The 17,981-nt window shown below is 52.9% G+C and overlaps 1 protein-coding gene across 8 annotated transcripts in view; it reads left to right on the top strand.

The window, feature by feature from the left end:
* Positions 1-17,208, top strand: part of Atp11a (ATPase phospholipid transporting 11A) — a 130,238-nt gene extending 113,030 nt beyond the window's left edge. The window contains exons 25-30 of one of the 8 annotated variants that reach the window (XM_074042964.1): positions 984-1,119; positions 6,469-6,534; positions 7,078-7,181; positions 9,023-9,188; positions 13,681-13,784; positions 14,767-14,906. In XM_074042964.1, the coding sequence (XP_073899065.1) occupies positions 984-1,119; positions 6,469-6,534; positions 7,078-7,181; positions 9,023-9,188; positions 13,681-13,773 (565 nt within the window). In that variant the 3' untranslated portion in view covers positions 13,774-13,784; positions 14,767-14,906. Of the gene's footprint in view, positions 1-983; positions 1,120-1,610; positions 6,433-6,468; positions 6,535-7,077; positions 7,182-9,022; positions 9,189-11,288; positions 11,374-13,680; positions 13,785-14,763 lie in introns of those variants that run through there. The other 7 variants (XM_074042966.1, XM_074042968.1, XM_074042965.1 and 4 more) reach the window with 7 other exon arrangements.
* Positions 17,209-17,981: the final 773 nt, after the last annotated feature.

Here is a 17,981-nt window from a genome sequence, read left to right as displayed (position 1 = left end):
GCCCCTTTTCACTTTCGTTATTTTTCAGATAATGTCTTGTGCTTTGCCTAAGACTGGCCTCTGACTGTGATCCTACTACCTATGCTTCCCACATAGCTGGAATGACAGGCACTCACCATTACACAGGGCTTACTGGTTGAAATGGGGTCTTGCTCAGTTTTTTTGTCTAGGCTGGCCTCAAACTGCGCTCCTCCATATCTCTGCCTCCTGAGTTTTGGCACCTGCCTTGTAGTAGACTTTTTAATTAAACATTTATTTTTCAGACAATTTAGATGCACGTGTAGCTGTGAGAAGAGGATATTCCTGGGCTTTTGTCCCAGTTTCCGCCCCCTGGGGTGGGGTAACAGGTCAGAAGCTGCAACATGGCAGCCGCCTGGGGTGTCAGTGTTGGCGTCCTTCACTCACCTCATTCATATTGCCCAGGGTCACTTGTACTACTCATGCATGCGTATACACCTGTTCTCCTTGGTCTTCACGTGTACAGTTCCCGAGGCCACCACCACGTCAGAGACCACTTGCTTCACCTGTCCAGGAACCCACACCAAGCTTCCCAGTCTTCGTGAGAGTATTGACCGTGTATGAGACCCTAAAAGCTAAGGAACGGACGTAGTGCACCGTTCCAGACACGCATCTGAGGGAACACTGCACACGACCTTGTGAAACTTACAGGCCAAAGAAGCCCCGTGGCAAGGGAGGCAAACCCAGGACCTAAGACTGTTGTAGCTAGCTCAGGTCACACCTTGCATGTTGTGATTAGTCACCTTCAGGAGACAAGCTATGCCCTGGAGCCTCTGCCCATACACATCACATTCGAATACGGGCGAGAAAACCGTCAGGCGAAAACCGGTGGAGGCCACTGGTTATGCAGTAAATTCGCAATCTGAGTGTGAACTCATGTCTGTTGGTGACGCGCTGCAGTGTGGGGGGAACCTGTGCTGATGTCACAATGTCATGACAATCTCTCGCCCCTTTTCCTCACACAGAGACATCGCCAAGAATGCCCTCCTCCGTTGGCGAGTGTTCATTTACTGGACATTCCTTGGCGTGTTTGACGCGTTGGTATTTTTCTTTGGTGCTTATTTCATGTTTGAAAACACAACTGTGACCAGCAACGGACAGGTCAGTACCGAACGTGATTTTGTTGACTTGGTTGCTTAGGAGTGAACAACCCTGCGCAGGCGTTGTGTTTTGTGAGGACAGTAGCCCAGCACAGCCCGTGGTCAGGACGCACGTCTGTGTGTCTGTCGTGCACGCTGCGTTAAGCGCGCACAGTGTCAGCAAGTGCCGTGCTCCACAGAGCCTCCGGTAGCTGTCGCGAGGTGCAGGTCGGTCCTTAGGGCTTCTGACCGTGTTTTGTAACTCACGTTCCACCATGAGCCGGTCACCTATGACTGATTGTCTCGTTGTTCCCGCCTTGCCCTTTCCATGGGATGAAGTTCATATTACACACGTTAGTGTTTTCCCTGCAAATATGTCTCCTTTGCAATGAGTAGAGTGATTGGGTTTTTAGAGAAAGTTCAGCTCAGGTTGTTTGCAAACTTTCTGGGGTTTCTTTTATTCGTATCTTGCTTTTTTTTCTTTTTGCTATTTGCTTCCCTTCCCACTCTCAGATAATGACCACCAACACACACATGGTAAGACAACGTGGGTTTGTCCTCTGTGTTTTTTGGAGTGCATCACAAATAAAATATTTCTTGAAAATATTTTCAAACGTGACTTCCTCTGTGTGCTTTGTTGGTAGAGACGCTGTTAGCTGCTCCTGCCCTCTGCTGGCATCAGTCACTCCTGCGTGTTCTGCCCACCCCAGGTGCCCTCTCCTGGGTCTCTGTGTCAGGGCTGCAGAGGCTGGCCATAACCACATGTCCCTTTGCTAGGGGACAGGAGGCCTGTTGGGGACCTTACTTTGGTTGCTACCTGTAACACCCAAGGGAGCTGAGAGGCATCAAGTAGACCTTAACACTGTCCCCACTTAAGGTCACGGGTACCGAGCTGGCTGCTGACGTCAGAGGAAACTCCTGCTCAGCTGCCCCTTTGGGATAGCAAACAAACAGAAGCGCTTCCCGTTTCTCATTTAACCCAGAGAAAGGTCTCCTCCCCCTGTCGTCTTATCCAAGTTGATCCTTTAGCTGTTGAATTGAAACCCAAAACTCTGGCTACCTGTCCTGCCAAGTGTTTACCCATCGATTTGTTTCTGTTTTGTCATTACTAAAAGGTGCTATTATCTTTCATCATAGCTTACTCAGATTTTGCTAGATCGATCCCAAGAATACAGCTTACTTCATTGTTCTGAGAACTTTACACTTTGCTGTAATTTACTCTTTGTCTCAGTTTATTTTAATTGAATAGCTCCTGAGTGCCACCAGGCCATAATGTAATTAAATAGAGCCACCATTAATTCTCACATAGCTCTTATGCAGTTTTCCCTCGGCTCAGGCCTTAGGTAAGCACGTCGTGGTGTCTTAAACACTACACTGTCTAACACTAAGCCCTGAGGACTTGACCCAGAGTGGTGGCACTGAGTCAATGCCATGGCAAGGACTGTCACTTGACACTTTACTTTCCCCGCACATCCTGTCTCAGTACGGTCTGCTCGTTTGGAGGTTGCGGGCATGCAGAGGATAGGAAGGGAGCTCACTAGCGTGTGAGGTCAGGCGATGGAGGGAGGCAGGCCCAGAACTGGGACTCCAACTTTTGCCAGCTGTCCTGGCACCCGTCTCATCCCCCACTACCTGTAATAGCTGTGGTCTCAGGATCTCAGAGGACAGTGACAAGGCTCCCCAGGAGTGCCCTGGAGACCAGTTACAAGGGAAGAATGCAGACAGCTCCCTGTTCTAGAAAGGCAAGCAGCATGCTCACTTCTGAGTGTGGAGCAGACACTCCACAGAATCTCTACCATCTTTCATATCTCTTGATGTGTCTCCAGACACTACTGCTGACAGTTCCCCTTCCCCATACTCCTCACCCTCTACTCCCCAAACCTCATCCTTCATGCCTCCTTAGGCCACCAAGAAGCCTGTATGGTCTCCTGGGAGGATGCTGTTCAGTTGCCTATTATGTCCCTGCCTGTCACGTACATTCCTGTCATCAGCTATTATTAGACAGAAGTTTTCATTAGAACTTGAAACAAGGACAGAGTCGAAGGCAGAGGGCATAGGAACCAGTTCAGCCCAGCTAAGTATCCCACGGGGCCCTGCCATTTGTGGAGGGCTTTGGTGGCCCCTCTCCCGTGCACGCTGACCTGTCAGTGGAGGCTTAGCATTTTGTCCCATAAGAACTCCTGAGGGGCTGACATCAGCAACATGACCAGTCTTGGGGAAGTTGGCACTAATTCAGAGGATGTGTGTGTCTAGTCAGGCATGAAGATGGGAATGTGCTCTAAGCCACCCAAGCTTTGAACAGGCAAAGGAGCCAAGAGGCTGGGCCTGCATGTCCAGGTGGCACAGGGGAGTGTCCTGGTGAGGAAGACATTGGAGGGGTTGGGATGGCTGAGGCGCAGGCGATGTGAGGCCAAGGGAGACATCTGCAGCCCCACTGTGCTCAGGCCTCTGGGAAGCCCCTCTCAGTCTGAGTTTAGCTTGTATGTGTTTGGGGTGTAAGGGTGTTAGCTTACACTACTAAACCAAAACCGCAGTCGTGAGTGGGTTCTGCAGGGGATCTAGGAGAGCGGGGCAGCTTGGGATGGCGCCCCTCCTTGGTTCTGGGACCACAGTTTGCTATTGTGATTCTCAGCGTTTCCCGAGGATTCAGACTGCATCTTACTATGCTTCAGTTCAGAAGCCTCGCTCCGTTGATGGTTGGTAGGGCAGAACTATTTTTTTTAAGTCCTAAATCACTGTACATGAGTATTTATAGGTGACATGCAATATTACGAGAATGATAGAATTATCGGGTTTTTAAAAAGAAAAATTTACTTATGGAGAATTTTCTGCACAGATATCAAAGGCCACAGTTTTCTCTCATTTTGATGCCACAAGGGCAGTCACCGTCACACACTTGCTGGGTAGAGTGTCCTGCATGGACACTCAGGTGTGGGGCATCTATAGTAGAAGTCAGGAGACCAGAGCGTGGCTGAAACAGGGTCATCAGTGCCAGTCATCACAGGTGCACAGCTGACTGATGGAGTGCGGAGCTGGTGCCAGGTAGATGTAAAGGTGTCACACCCTGACCTCGAGAAAGCACGTGTCACGTCTGACGTGAGTGTTTCTGCACTTAGAGATTAAGTTGTCCTGGGTTCCATGCCTCTGTGAGCAGAAGCATCCTATACAAAGCTTTATCCTCAGAGGAGGGTCAGGCAAACAGATGAGACTGGACTGACTGATGCCAGCTGGAGACCTGCTGAGACACTGTGACTGGGCTGAGCAGTTGACCAGGTCATAGGTGGAGGCACACTGTGGAAGTGTGAGTCAGGTCAGTGGAGGTGCACTGTGGAGGTGTGAGTCAGGTCAGTGGAGGTGCACTGTGGAAGTGTGAGTCAGGTCAGTGGAGGTGCACTGTGGAGGTGTGGGTCAGGTCAGTGGAGGTGCACTGTGGAGGTTGCGGGTCAGGTCAGTGGAGGTGCACTGTGGAGGTGTGGGTCAGGTCAGTGGAGGTGCACTGTGGAGGTGTGAGTCAGGTGGGTTGTCAGTGGAGGTGTACTGTGGAGGTGTGGGTCAGGTCAGTGGAGGTGCACTGTGGAGGTGTGAGTCAGGTGGGTTGTCAGTGGAGGTGCACTGTGGAGGTGTGGGTCAGGTCAGTGGAGGTGCACTGTGGAGGTGTGAGTCCCGTGGATCATCAGGGGAGGGTATGGTTAGAAACAGTGTAATCGAGGTATTGATAAAAGACCGTCCCTCTGGCCAACCTGTGCCCTAGAGACTTGTCCCACCTCCCCTTGTTCCACCTTCCTGGTGGAATCATGGCAAAAACCAAAGTGACCATTGATAACAGACTGGAGGCTCCTGCTGGGGACAAAAGAGGAAATAGGGACAGCTTCCCACCATCTGTCCCAGTGAAGCTGTCACTAGCTGAGGGCTGTGGGCAGGGAGGATTAGAAGTTCGTTTTTTCTGAGTTCCTGGCCAAAATTCCACATTCCACATTCATGATGGGTGCACCTCGCCATTGTCTGCCTATAGAAATGACCCATGTCATGTGTCTCAGGTGTCCAACTGGACACGGGGCTAGGGTGTGTGCTAATGTGCTGCCCCAGGCCCTACCATCCACCAGACCCCAGGATACCCGGCTGTGAGGTGGAGGGACTCTGTCCTACCGTGCAGGCAAGTGCTGAGGGCGAGCTGTTCAGCAGGTTGAAAGGCGACCCGTGTGTGCTGCCGTTGTAATTCAGTGTGACCCAGGCACTCCATGTCCACATCCCACTGCTTCAGTTTTTTAAGGCACTCTGCACTTGCAGCTGAGTGGTGGCACAGCCCACGCGGCCCTGCAGGTGCTCCTCCCCTCACTGTGTGGCTCCATCTGGCCAAAGACTGCAGCCTCCAGTTAACCAGCCAACAGCTGCTCGCTCTTTCTCCAGCACCATGTTGGCAGGCGTTGGCAGGGTTAATGTTCTCAAAAGTCCTAACACACTTTTTCTAGAATTCTACATGTAAGTCCTCACCCCTGGAGGTATCCAAGGATTCGTGTAGTCTAGGCATATTTCTTTGGAAACGAACTGTGAAGAAAGTCATGAGGATCTAGCTTTTTGATTCTTTGTAAAATAAAACTTTAAAGAAGTACTGGGAGCTCTCTGAGAATCACTGGAAGCTGGAAGTCGGGCCCCTCGTGGAGCGTAGCCCTCTCAGAGAACCATTTGGCAGAAGGCGGCTCCTGTCAACTGGGTCTCACTGACAGTCTCAGGCTGTGATGTCTATGGCTGGGAGACGTGTTGTCCTCCCACCTGTCCCCGCTAGGAACAGAGCAGCTTCAAAGCCCACCATAATTCCTCTTCTTGTGGGTTTGGTTGTTCATATTGGTGGCTGTGATTGTGGGCCTGATTACCGGAGGGGCAGCCTTTGTCCAGCTCTGTTCTGTCTGTATGCTTCTTCTCTGTCCCTCAGTTTTGGCTGTCCTCCTCAGCAGTGGGCAGCTGTGTCAGCAGACGCCCTGAGCTTATTCTCAAGACAGGCAGAAGCACAGGAGGGGACCAAGCAAATGTCTCCTCTCTAGGAAACAGTGTAGGAGTCGCCCGAGTTTGCCCTGTGTATTTTTAACACCACCCATGTCTGAGATGTCAGGACCTTTGCTTGCCGTGTGCGAGCCCTGGGTGAGGCTGGCATCAGCAGAAGCCCGAGTTTGGTTCTGCCCCAAACCAGTCTGAGTCACTGCACTGGCGAGGGGCCTCCCTGAGCTCTGACTCCTCCAACCCGATAGGAAACCATAGTCCCTGTGTCTCTGGGCTGATGTGCACGAGCTGTGGGGTGTGCTCTCTAGAACACACGCTTCTTGTGTGAGGATGGGTGCTTGTCCACCGGAGCTCACTCAGACCGTTTTCCCCACAGATGTTTGGAAACTGGACCTTTGGGGCACTGGTGTTCACTGTGATGGTGTTCACCGTCACGCTGAAGGTGAGTCCTCATGGCCCATGGACAGGCTCCTCACCACAGCACCTGGCTCACAGCAAGTCTTCCCCTGGGCTCTCGAACCCCTGTCGAGGCTGGAGGCCCCTGTGCTAAGCCAGAATTGCTCGGAAATGAATGAAGGGACAAGTCACTTCTTGGTAGAAGGGTTCATATTAATTCTTTTATAAGAGGTAGCCCCATCCCCAATCTAGTCCAGGCAGTTGTTTGAACAAACTGCTGTGTTTTGGAAAACCCAACCCTGTTTAAAGTCACGTCAGACTCTCTGTACAATGTCATTGTGAAAGTCCCCAAACCTATCTCGAGCGGCAGCGTAACCACCACGGAGAAAATGCTTCCACTTTCTGCTCCCCCGGGATCCCAGAGGCCCACCAGGGGTGACGTCACAGCTTCTTTTTCTCCATCGGAAGCCTGGGGTTTGCTTTGGTTTCTCCTAGAAAGCTCTGTGTAGGCATTCAGCTCTTGCATTTTGCTTTTGATTTCTCATCCTGGATGTGCTGGATGATGCGGTTACTCGCCTCTCTCTCACAGCTGGCGCTGGACACACACTACTGGACTTGGGTAAACCACTTCGTCATCTGGGGGTCACTGCTCTTCTACGTCGTCTTCTCCCTGCTCTGGGGGGGAGTTATCTGGTAAGACCATGACAGACCTCCTGTGGTCGTTAATACTGTAACCTTTCATTGAGGGTCAAGACTGCGGAGCCTATGTGTGCCAGCCTGGGCTGCAGACTGTTTTCTGTTGCTGTAACAACACCCAAGGCTCAGGGGTTGCTGTCTCACGGCTCTGGAGGCTGGAAGTCTGAGAGCCTGGTGCCAATACCTGGGGAGGGCCTCGGGCTGCACCATAATGTGACAGGGACATTGCACACCAGACAGCGTGTCAGCTCTGGTCTCTTCCTCTTCTGTAAAGCCACTAATGCCACCACAGGGGCCCTCATCCAATCCTCATCACCTCAAATGCCACTGACACAAATTGGGGACCGAGTGTCCAGAGTGAACTTACAGGACATGTCGAGTCCCTCCTGTAATGATGTACACTCCCAGCGGAGGGCCACACTAAATGATGAGGAGTGCACTCTGAGGCTACCAGGAGACAGGCAGCCCGCAGTAGCAAGGCTTCATTGGACACTGGAAGGTCAGCTGACTTTTCAAAAAGTCATTTAGAATGAAGCCTGTGGAAAGTCGATCACTGAATCCGCCACGAGGCTCTGTCCTCTACCTGACAGGTGGTCTCATCTGTCCCACTGCACACCACACATCCTAGGCTGCCGAGCAGTGGGGACTCCGGTCAGGGAGCTGGAGTCGGCTATAGCAGCCCAGCTGCATACACAGCCCAGCTCCTGAGGGAAGAAGTGTCAGGTTCCATAGAAGTGGCTGCACGCTCAAGGAGTAAGTCTCTGTGAGCACCTTGGAGAGGGTCAGCCACAGTCGACCTGTGGCTTGCTCGCATTGTCCCTGCCTTTGGGCAGGCTGGCCTCACCCTAGTTCTCGCAGGCTATGAGGCCAGAGCCAGTGTCCTCCTCGTTCTGTATCTGCAGACCCCAGGGAGGAGCCACGCCTGAAAAACAGCAAGACTGGGCTTTCACCATCCTCTCTCTCCTCCTTCCCAGCTCAGCCAGCTGGGGACCTCTTGTGGCCAAAAGGCGGATTGCACAGCTCCTGGAGCCCTGGCAAGGCCAATGGGAGATGAGCTTTTGCCAGAGAATCCTTAGGTCCCAGTGACCTCAAAAGCTGCGGGGGAAGAGCCATGTGACTTCTCACATCCTCTCCTGAGGCCATGTCACCAGCCCTGTGTGAGCCACAGGGGCCCTGCCTACCCCAGGCCATTCCAGCAGCTTCTGGAATGGCACCTGTGGTCTGCCAGCCCTACTCACCCCTCCATGCTGCAGTCACATCGTGCCTTTCTTTGTGTCCACACCCAGTTCAGCTGCCCGTCCGTGGAGGTGGGGCTTAGCTGGGTCTGCAGTGCTGGTGTCATCACAGGCATCGGGTGGAAATGTGGCAAGTAGAACCACTGTCAGTATTGGCTTTAGAACCATGGCCTTTGCAGGTCTTCCACGGAGCCCGTGCAGCGTCTGAAGGCATTCCGTGCTGTTCTGTCAACTCTGCAGTCACTCTGTGTTGACATCTCGGTGACCACTGCTGTCTATTTGGGATCTAAGCTGGGAGCATCACCATCTCCATCTTTTTCCTTTTGCTGGATTTCGTGAATTCCTGCTTCCCTTTGGGATGGATTCACATAAGTCCTCTTCCCTTTCTTATAAGATTCCAGCATTACCAAGGAGGTCACCATCCCATTTTTCCCATGACAGAATCAGAACAGGCAGGCGAGGTGGCTTGCCTAGTGATGGTCAGTGACAAGGGTGACAATCCTCAGCACAGATAGCCTCTTCGTGAGGATTTGGGGAGTGATAATCAGATGTCAGCGTCCATGTTGAAGAGGTCTAACCTGCACGGCCTCTCCCTCACTGCAGGCCATTCCTCAGCTACCAAAGGATGTACTATGTGTTCATCCACATGCTGTCCAGTGGGCCTGCCTGGCTGGGCATCATCCTGCTCATCACGGTCAGCCTCCTCCCGGACGTGCTCAAGAAGGTTCTGTGCAGGCAGCTGTGGCCCACGGCAACAGAGAAAACCCAGGTACGGAGCCCTGCCTGGCTGGGCACGTGCACCTTAGTCTCCCAGTCTTCAATTGATAAATAATAACTGAGAAGGTGGCATGAGAGGCTTGGGTGTCACAAAACTCTGATCCCAGTCCACATCTCATAGTGATGCATGATTTTAAACATTAAGCAGAATTCAAGATACTGCTTAATTTGATGTTTAGACTAAACATCACCTGAAAGGAGAGAAAGAATCAGAGAACAACGATTAATACAGAAGATTAACTTTTCTGCACATTCACAAAAAATTTGAATTAATCATCACTGTGCAAGTTAAATCATTTTTGAGGATGGTGAATTTGGCTTGGGTGTTTGCATTTCCATGAAGAAACACTGGGTGTTGGTACGGCTGCTTGTTTTCTGCATTCCCAAACTGGCCGCCAAGCTGATGTGGGTGCAGAGGGGAAGTGACACATATAGCCACTGTCCCAGAGCACTGCATGGGTGGAGGACTCGCCCCTGACCCCTATGGGCGGCAGTCCTAGCTCTGGTCTCTCCTCTGAGGGGCCCTTTACCTCCCTCCCACTGTCTCACTAGGACCCTGTCACCAGGGCAGATGGTGGAGTTTTCAGATGTAGCCTGCCTGGGTCATATCCCTGGGAGGTCAAGGTCACCCCCCAGAGTTTCCAGTCTTTAGATGAAGTGGAGCCCTGGTATATGCACTTCCAGCAAGCTCCCCATGACTTGTGATTTTTGTGCCCTTGGAAGCACGAGACCCCCCAAAGGGAGGCTGAGGACAGAGTCCACATCGGCTCCCATGAATGGGAGGGTGGCCAGTAATGGAGTGAGATGGAAACTCATGACCACTCCTCGCATTCAGATTCATGGAGCTCCAATCTACAGGTGGTGCCAGCTGGCCATGTTTGGGTTGGAAAAACAGGTAGCCCTGCCTTGGGGTGGCACGGCCCCCCTGCCACTGGTCCCACGTTTAAGTGGGATCTTGAATTGCAAACTTCGCTAGAAGTTTGTGCTCACCAGTGCCGCCTGCTCCAGCCATCCCTGCTTCATGCCTCCTGCCACAGTTGGCAGGACTCATGAGCACAGAGCTCTACTCAACAGCAGTGGACACTCCCTGCATGACAGTTACCACCCTCCCACCAGAGCCATGCAGGGCTGGGCTTAGGACTCAGAGCCACCTGCCTCCCAGCCCCTTGGAAAGCAGTGACGCTGTGGTCAGTGTTCAACTGCCCTGGCTTCCGTGGGAACATCATTGTCCCCAGCCAGCAGCCCTGCCTGTCTGGGACCCGGAAGGAGCCATCCAACAGCTCCTTTCTAAATGGGAGCCTGAGTGCCTTGGCTCTTCAGCAGTGCAACTCCAGGATGGACATGGGCCCCCAACAGCACCATGTCCAGGGATGCAGGTGGCACCCATGTTCACGACACCGTGCATGGGGAGGCAGCCAGTACAGGCCTGACCCTGAGAAGGCAATGCAGCTTGGGATGTCCACGGAGTCCCCTGTCACAGCCACAGCCATGCGACTCAGCTTTCACAACAGCATGTTCTGTGCAGCACCGGCGCAGGTGTGGGTGGTCATGAGGTGCATGGACACACCTGAGCCGGGAGAGTGCAGCTCTGCAGGCATCACAGCCCTTCCCCATGCCCCCAGGATCCCCAAGCTCTGCTGTGACGATGTATGTGACCTGCACAGAGGGAGGGCAGCCAAGTGCACCCCAGGTTCTGACCACAGACCCCACTTTGCGAATATCTTCTGGGGGTGGGTGTCCTTCTGAGGCATGGGGATGCTGGGAAGGATCTCCTTGCTCCTCCGTTAGCAGGGGGAGTCCACATTGCTGCTGGTGTGCTTTGCGGCCATGACCCGCAGCCCAGGAGGCACAAAGCTGGGAGGAGCCAGCGGCATCACAGGGGGGGACGAGGAAGCCCCCGGGCCCTGGTCGCAGGTCTGTCTGCTCAGGGCGATGGAGTTAATGTGCGCTAGGATGTGTTTGCCTGTAACCGACTCACCTCTCTTGTCTCTTTCCTCCTCATCTCCTTTGTCCTCTGCTGCTTTTCCTAAATAACCACTATTCACTTAAACGCTCCCGTGCGTGCGTGCATGGGCTCCAACTGCGGCCCCAGGCCAGGAACCAGTGCCTTTCTGTCGAGCAGCCCACCGTCTTTATGCTTTCACAGACCGCCAGTGGTCTCAGTTTCTGACCAACAGGTGACCTTCTCTGCCTTTCGTATGTTTGGGACGGTGGCCATGGGCCACAGGGGGAGAACTTAGTGCCAAGGTCTCCAGTGCACTTTAGGGTTGCCATTCATTGTAATTACCAGGCCAGGAAACAGGGGGACGACACATCACTCACAGTTGCATGCCATCCGAGGGCTGGACGACAGCTGCCTCGGGCCGGGCCCACCCTAAACACAACCATACACCGTCACAAGAATCATAGCCCTGAGCACGGCAGCTTCGGTGCAGCCCTGTGAGTCTCCTTCTCAGGGAGGGGGAACCCTGGAAGGCCAGGAGGAGGTGGTTTGTTCTACACACATACCTGACTCCCTTCCCACTGTGTTTAAAGAGACCCGACGGCTCAGAAAACCCTTCTCAGGTGCTTTCCCTGACCGTCAGCCCCTGTCTAGGGCAGCTGCTCGTGGCCATGCCTGCCCCTCCAGAGCACAGTGCTGTCGCTACTCAGCTGTTTCACACCCAAGTTCAATGACACTGGGAGGAGCCTGCTTGGTATTACTGCTTTGCCACTGCAGCTCATGTGGTAGGAAAAGCCTAAAGCAAGAAAAAGGCTGTTTTTTTTTTTTCCTTTAAATGACAGTTCATCTTCTGTATCTTTATTTGTATTTTTTTGGCAGTATAAGACTTTGAACTCAGGCCTTGCACTTGCCGGGCAGGTGCTCTGCCACTTGAACCACATGCCCAGCCCTTTTTGCTTTAGTTGTTTTTGAAACAGGGTCTTTTGTTTCAGCCCTGGGCAGCCCGGATTGCAATCCTCCCGTTCATGCTTCCCGCATAGCTAGGCTGACAGGCGTGTACCACTACACACTCAGCTTGCTAACTTTTTGCCCAGGCTGACCTCAAACCACAATCCTCCTAATCTCTGCCTCCTGAGCAGCTGAACTACAGGTATGAGCCACCACCCTAAGCTCTGTACCTCTTAAACACTGGTGTTTTTTTTTAAACTAACAAGATGATATGTTTTGAAGAGCAAGTCATTAATTGCAATCAAAATTTTCCTAACCATCAGAATTTGTTAGAATAAATGACATCATTTTACCCGTCGTTTACATTCTTGAAACATTTCAGACGAGGTTATCAGGAACACTGATAAACACAACTCAGGCTGGACACAAATGTTTGGCTTCATGAGCATTAAGTTGCTTCTGTGCATGTGCAGAAGCTGGTCCCTGCTGCCTGGGAGGCCGCATGCAGTTCCTTGTCCATGGGACAGAGGGTACCACACCTGCAGACGCTCAGCCACCACCCACTCCAGGCACACACAGTGGACGCTCTGTTGCTCTAAAGCCCTGTGGTCCCACAAAACTTTAGAGGAATAAACATGCACAAACCCTCAGTCGGGTGGACTTTACCTCCCACAGATGGACGGATGGACGGATGGATGGATGGATGGGGTTTCCTTTTGCCCTGTTCCTACTTAACAGAAAGCGTCACAGACACCAGGTGTGCATGCTGTCTCTGCAACTGTGTACATCACAGATCACAGTGTACATGGCCTTTGCTTCTGTCTGTCCTCTGCCACTGACTCACGCAGCTTACGCTGCCCCACTCGGCATGAAGGATAGCAGCTCTGCCGCCAGCTCCCTGTCATTCGTCAGTTCAAAGCTGCACTTCTCTGATTCCAACCTGTACTTCTTCAGCTCCTAAAGCTTCTTCACTCCTCCTTACTGAGGAACTGGTAAGACAGGGCTGGAAAACCTGTGTTCAGATGCCACCCTGGGCCCAGGCCCCAAGCTGCCAGCTTTCAGGACACACGTCTGAGCCGGATGCCCTGTCTGCAGGGCAGGATTGGCAGAATCCACTCCTTGGCACACTGGCAGCTCTCTGAGACTCCAGCTCTGCCCAGGAACCATGCGCTAGGGTGACAGCTACATTGGGAGTGGGGACCTGTTGGGGCCTCCAGCTGGCAGATCCTGACCATCTGCCTCTCCCGTGGGTGCCACAACCTGTCCTTCGATGTTTTTGCCGGCTCTGCTGCTTGTGCAGTTTTCTGACCTGAGCCCTGTTCAGAGAGCCATCTGTTCCCCCAGGAGTGGCTCGGTACCCCCTTGCCGATAGGCAGCCCCGGGAGTCCTCTCTGGCCACTCTAGTGGCTCTGTGACAGCTACGTGCAGACACCTGCAAGCAAGGCTTTATAGAGCCTGCCGTGGCCGAGAACGTGGGGACAGTGCAGGTTGGTGTGAACGTAGCCACAGGCCACAGCACCTGGGGTGCAGGCCACTGGCCTCCACCACCTCCCCGCTGCAGGCCAGCATCTCAGTGTCTTTCCTCGTCTTGCAGAAGAGTATTCAACACAGAGCATCGGTTGGTGCCATGCCAAGCAGCAACAGGCCACTGCTGAAGGACTTCATACCACGGCTGAGGCACGATTAGCCCAACGCTAGGTAACGGAACGGCCAAAGCCCGCTGGGAACGTGGCCGGTGTGCTGTGACTCTTTCAGACTGTTTTTCCTCCAAAGTTTTGCTGTGCTGTGCCTCTTTTTTTTTTTTTTTTTTTAATAACAGAGGTTCATAATGAAAACGTAACACCCCATTTTTGCACATGTACACACACTTTCTGTCCCAGGTAAGTGACACACCTGACAGTGAGCCAACCACATAGCAGACGTGCACACACACAGGCATGATGGCCAGTGGGTCAACTGGCAGGACACAGCCCACCTCAAAGTCAAAACAGAATCTTACTCAATTGCCCTGGACGTGGGGCTGGCCATTGTCCTGCTGAACTTGTGTGCTCCAACAGACCCAGGGTGTTCCTGACCTGGTGTCACTCACAGGTGTGCCAGGCATTCGCCATCTAGTGGTTCTCGGGGATGGTCACCCACTTTAGCAGCCTGTGCTGTTCAGCCTCCTGCCAGCTGGCTTTCTGATGCTGTGTGTGCCTGTGGTGGCCACAGTGGGCTGTCTCAAGAAGCAACACAGGCCATTCCTATCAGGTAACAGGCTGACAGCATGCAGGGTGGATGTGGTCAGCACTGGTCCAGGCAGGTGAGCCCGGTCCTTTTCGGGGCAGTGCGTTCAGAGATCTCTGAGGCTTTTGAGCTATTACCACCCTTGGCGATGGTTATGGGGAGGATACCTTGTGTGTCTACAACCCTAGTTGCCAATGTCCCCACCCCCTTTGCTCTTAGCTGGGACATGGCGGGCCATGTACGAAAGCAGAGGCATCCATTCCTAGTTGTGGGGAGTCACATAGCCTCTGTGGGTGGCCCCTGTCCCTCAGGTGAAGGCCATAACTTGAGACAGGCGAGTGCTCGTGAGGGAGGACGGTGGTTAGAACATCGGGCTCCTGGGGGTGACTCGGGTCAGTATTAGGAGGCTCCCAGGAGGCTCCATGAGACTGACCGTGTCTTTTTTTTCTAGCAGAACCTGCAGCTTTGGACCCGGGTCTCAGAATTCACCCCTCTTGCCTCTTTGCAAAGCCTGGGCTCTCAGAGCCCTGGACTCCTGACCGTCCCACGCGGCTCCCCCTTCAGAAGGCAGCATGCCTGCTCTGGAGGAGTGAGGAGCACAGGGTGCCCCCACCCTCCCCGGCCTCTCTCACCACTGCTGCAGGTCCAGCACAAGGCTCAGCTGCTGGGGGTCCAGTCTGAAAACCCCGTGTGATGGACGGACGGTCCCCAACACCAGCACCTAAGGGCCTGTGTGTACGTGTGCTCCGCGCCATCCCCAAGGAGGAGAGGTGAGGGGCACAGGTCACTTGCCCAGGTGCGGCACACTGCAGTCTGTGTGACAGTTGTCACTTGTCCTGGGACCTGTGGCTGCGCATCCAGCTGGACTGTCAAAAAGGACATTTTGCCTGGTCCCATCTTGTGCACTTCAGCTGCAAGACTGGCCCTCTGCCCAGCCCTGGGCATCCACCATCACGTTAGTGTCACTGTCTGCTGTCCCCTGAAGAGAACAGCCGTCCGCTGTTCTGCAGCTTTGTGCATCCAGTGACTGTCCGGCACTTGGCCACACTGTCGCGTCCTGCTGCTCCAGGCCATCTGTTTTCCCCATAAACCCTCTACACTTCTTGTTTGGGAAGTGACCACATCAGACACTAGACGGCTGTGTCTGTCCCTTGGACCTCGCTCTGATCGTATTCACCATCCACGTCGCAATGCTGAGCTGCGGTGACCCTGTGTAACAGGGTCCATGTCCCCATCCCATCACCGGCTTCCCTGTGGAGGAAGAGGAGGACACTGTCACATGTGGACTGGTCCACACTGTTGGCCAAGGCTCTCAGGAGTGTTATATAGTCTACTGCCACACATTGAGGTGACGTGGTCAGCTTACCTGATTGGGAAACTTTGTTACGTGGCTGACAGGACAAGGTAGTGGTTTGGGGCACCCAGGGCCAATCTTGTCCTTACCAAGGGTGGCTCCATCCTCTGAAGCCTACCTCGGGCTGACGTTGGTCCGCTGGTCCCAACAACAGCTCATCCCACCTCCCACACTGCACAGCCTAATAGGCGTCTCCTTTTCTGAGCGTTCCATGCAGGGTTTTATGTGGGGTGGGTGGACAGTCAGGAGGCTGCTGGACTGCAAAGTCCCTGTCACTACCCATGTTTCTGTTTCTAGAAGAGTATCTGGCGTAGCCTTACTGTTCCTAACCCACAGAAGACGTTCAGTGTGAGGCTGAAGCCTCAGACATGAACACGGAGGCCTTTCAGAAAGATCCAACCCGTGGCTGGAGGAAAAGCCAGCACTCTGCAGGCTTATGCCATGGGCCGGGGTGAGTGGGAAGGGATGCAGGTCTGTCTCCAAGTCCTTGAGAGCAGATGTGCTGAAGTGCGGAATTTGCAGTTTGCTCGTATGCGATCTCACCTGTGAAGTACTTATTTGACAGCAAGAACGGAGCGCGGAGGTGGGGTGAGCGAGGGGAGAAACAGCACCACACCAAAGATGAGGGTAATGGCGCTTGGCCGAGCACAGACAGAGAAGACCACGCAGCCCTGAGCTGAGGGTGGGCTCCTCGGCTCCGGCCACCCCTCAGCGCCCACCACCTCGCTGTCATTGTCAGGTGGTGTCACCTCCTCCACATGTGGCAGGCAGCTTGTGCTTGGCGCCCCGGTCCACACTAACCCCACAAACAATGGTGTGTGCATTTTTACAGCCCCTTCTAAGAACCCAAAGTGGGTTCGATTTTAACACCTGTATGGGGACAGATTCTCTGTATGTTTAGTTAACAAATTATTTGTAACGTATTTTTTTAGGAATCTTCAAATTGCCTTTGCACTGAAGTATTTTCATAGCTGTTTATATTTCTTATTCATTTGCTAATGCATCTTCTAATTTTTAAAGTATGTTTTTAAAGCTTTCATTTTTTAAGTTGATGAAAAGTTGACCACTTCACATTTAAATTCTGGCGAGAGTTTGGCTGAATGTTGGCTCTCTGATGAATGTGACTTTTCTCTCTGTGTCTTGCTATTTCTGGAGTCTGATCGGCAGAAGGGCACGTTAAGAGCACATTTTCTCTGCTTTTCGTCGCAGTCCTTTGCGATTTCGTGTGTTTTTTAATTTCCTGCAGCCTTAAAAACAGAAGATTCTTGCTCGAGGGCTCAGCACCCCCGATCCCGCCCTGGGTGGGGACAGGACATCTTTACTGCTGAGACCTCAAGTCTCAGCATGAAGGCACCAAACTCGGACATTTAGGAACTTGGTTGAGAAATTATTAAATAAATGCCTAATAATTTGAAACAGACAAGGGACACGAAATTTAAAAAAAAAAAGAGGGAAGGAAGAACCCCAATGAAATGATACTTCAGATAAGAGGACAGCTTTCCACCTCACGGGAACGGGAACTTATTTACCTTAAACTGACTTAAGAGCAAGCAACGTCAACTGTAAGCATTTTTCTTCATTTTGAAGATTATTTGCCATTGCACATATCAGTAAACTATCAACTTGTGATTTCCTGTTCTGCTGAGAATACACAGTTCCTAATTCACACTTCATCCCTTCACATGTGCACGAGGGGGCCTGGCCACGTTTGTGTTCTCTTACTTAGGTCCATGTTGAATCATAGCTGTGCACATGTGTGATCTGTACAGATGGGTTCACACGTGCACACACCCCTCAAACACACCTGCACACGTCCTGTGCAGCCTGCCTTCTCCCTAAGGGCTGCACTCGCTCGCAGGCTCCATGAGCCACACCACAGCTCCTGGACTTGAGCTCTCTCCCCGCTCCCAGGGAAATGCAGCTCCCCAGCCAGAACCTCCCCTCACTCAGTCCCCAGCCCAGGTGGCCAGCAAGCAGGCTCAGGACCACCGAAACTGCACACGTGGCCGTATGCCTCTGGGAGCAGGGGCCGGTCCCCTGCCACTTGCCAGCTGGGAAAAGGCATCCTTGTCCCCAAACTCCAACGACCCATTCCTGAGCACAGCAGACCAAAGGGCCCTGCCCAGGGAGGGCCTGGCCAGAGCAGGCGCTGGAGGCTGAGATGGAGGAGGAGTGTAGCCCGGCACCGTGTGTAACGGAATCACTTTTAGTTGTTCACTGAGCATTTTGCTGCTTCAACTGCAGAATGTCTTGTGGGCTGTCACAGCTGCTCTGAGTCTCTGAGCCTCAGCCAGATGTCCCATGCAATCTGGAGA

Source organism: Castor canadensis, chromosome 10 (assembly GCF_047511655.1).
Source record: "Castor canadensis chromosome 10, mCasCan1.hap1v2, whole genome shotgun sequence".
Classification (NCBI taxonomy): Eukaryota; Metazoa; Chordata; class Mammalia; order Rodentia; family Castoridae; genus Castor; species Castor canadensis.
The sequence above is the reverse complement of the archived record's forward strand: the minus strand, read 5'-3'. Positions and strand labels throughout refer to the sequence as shown.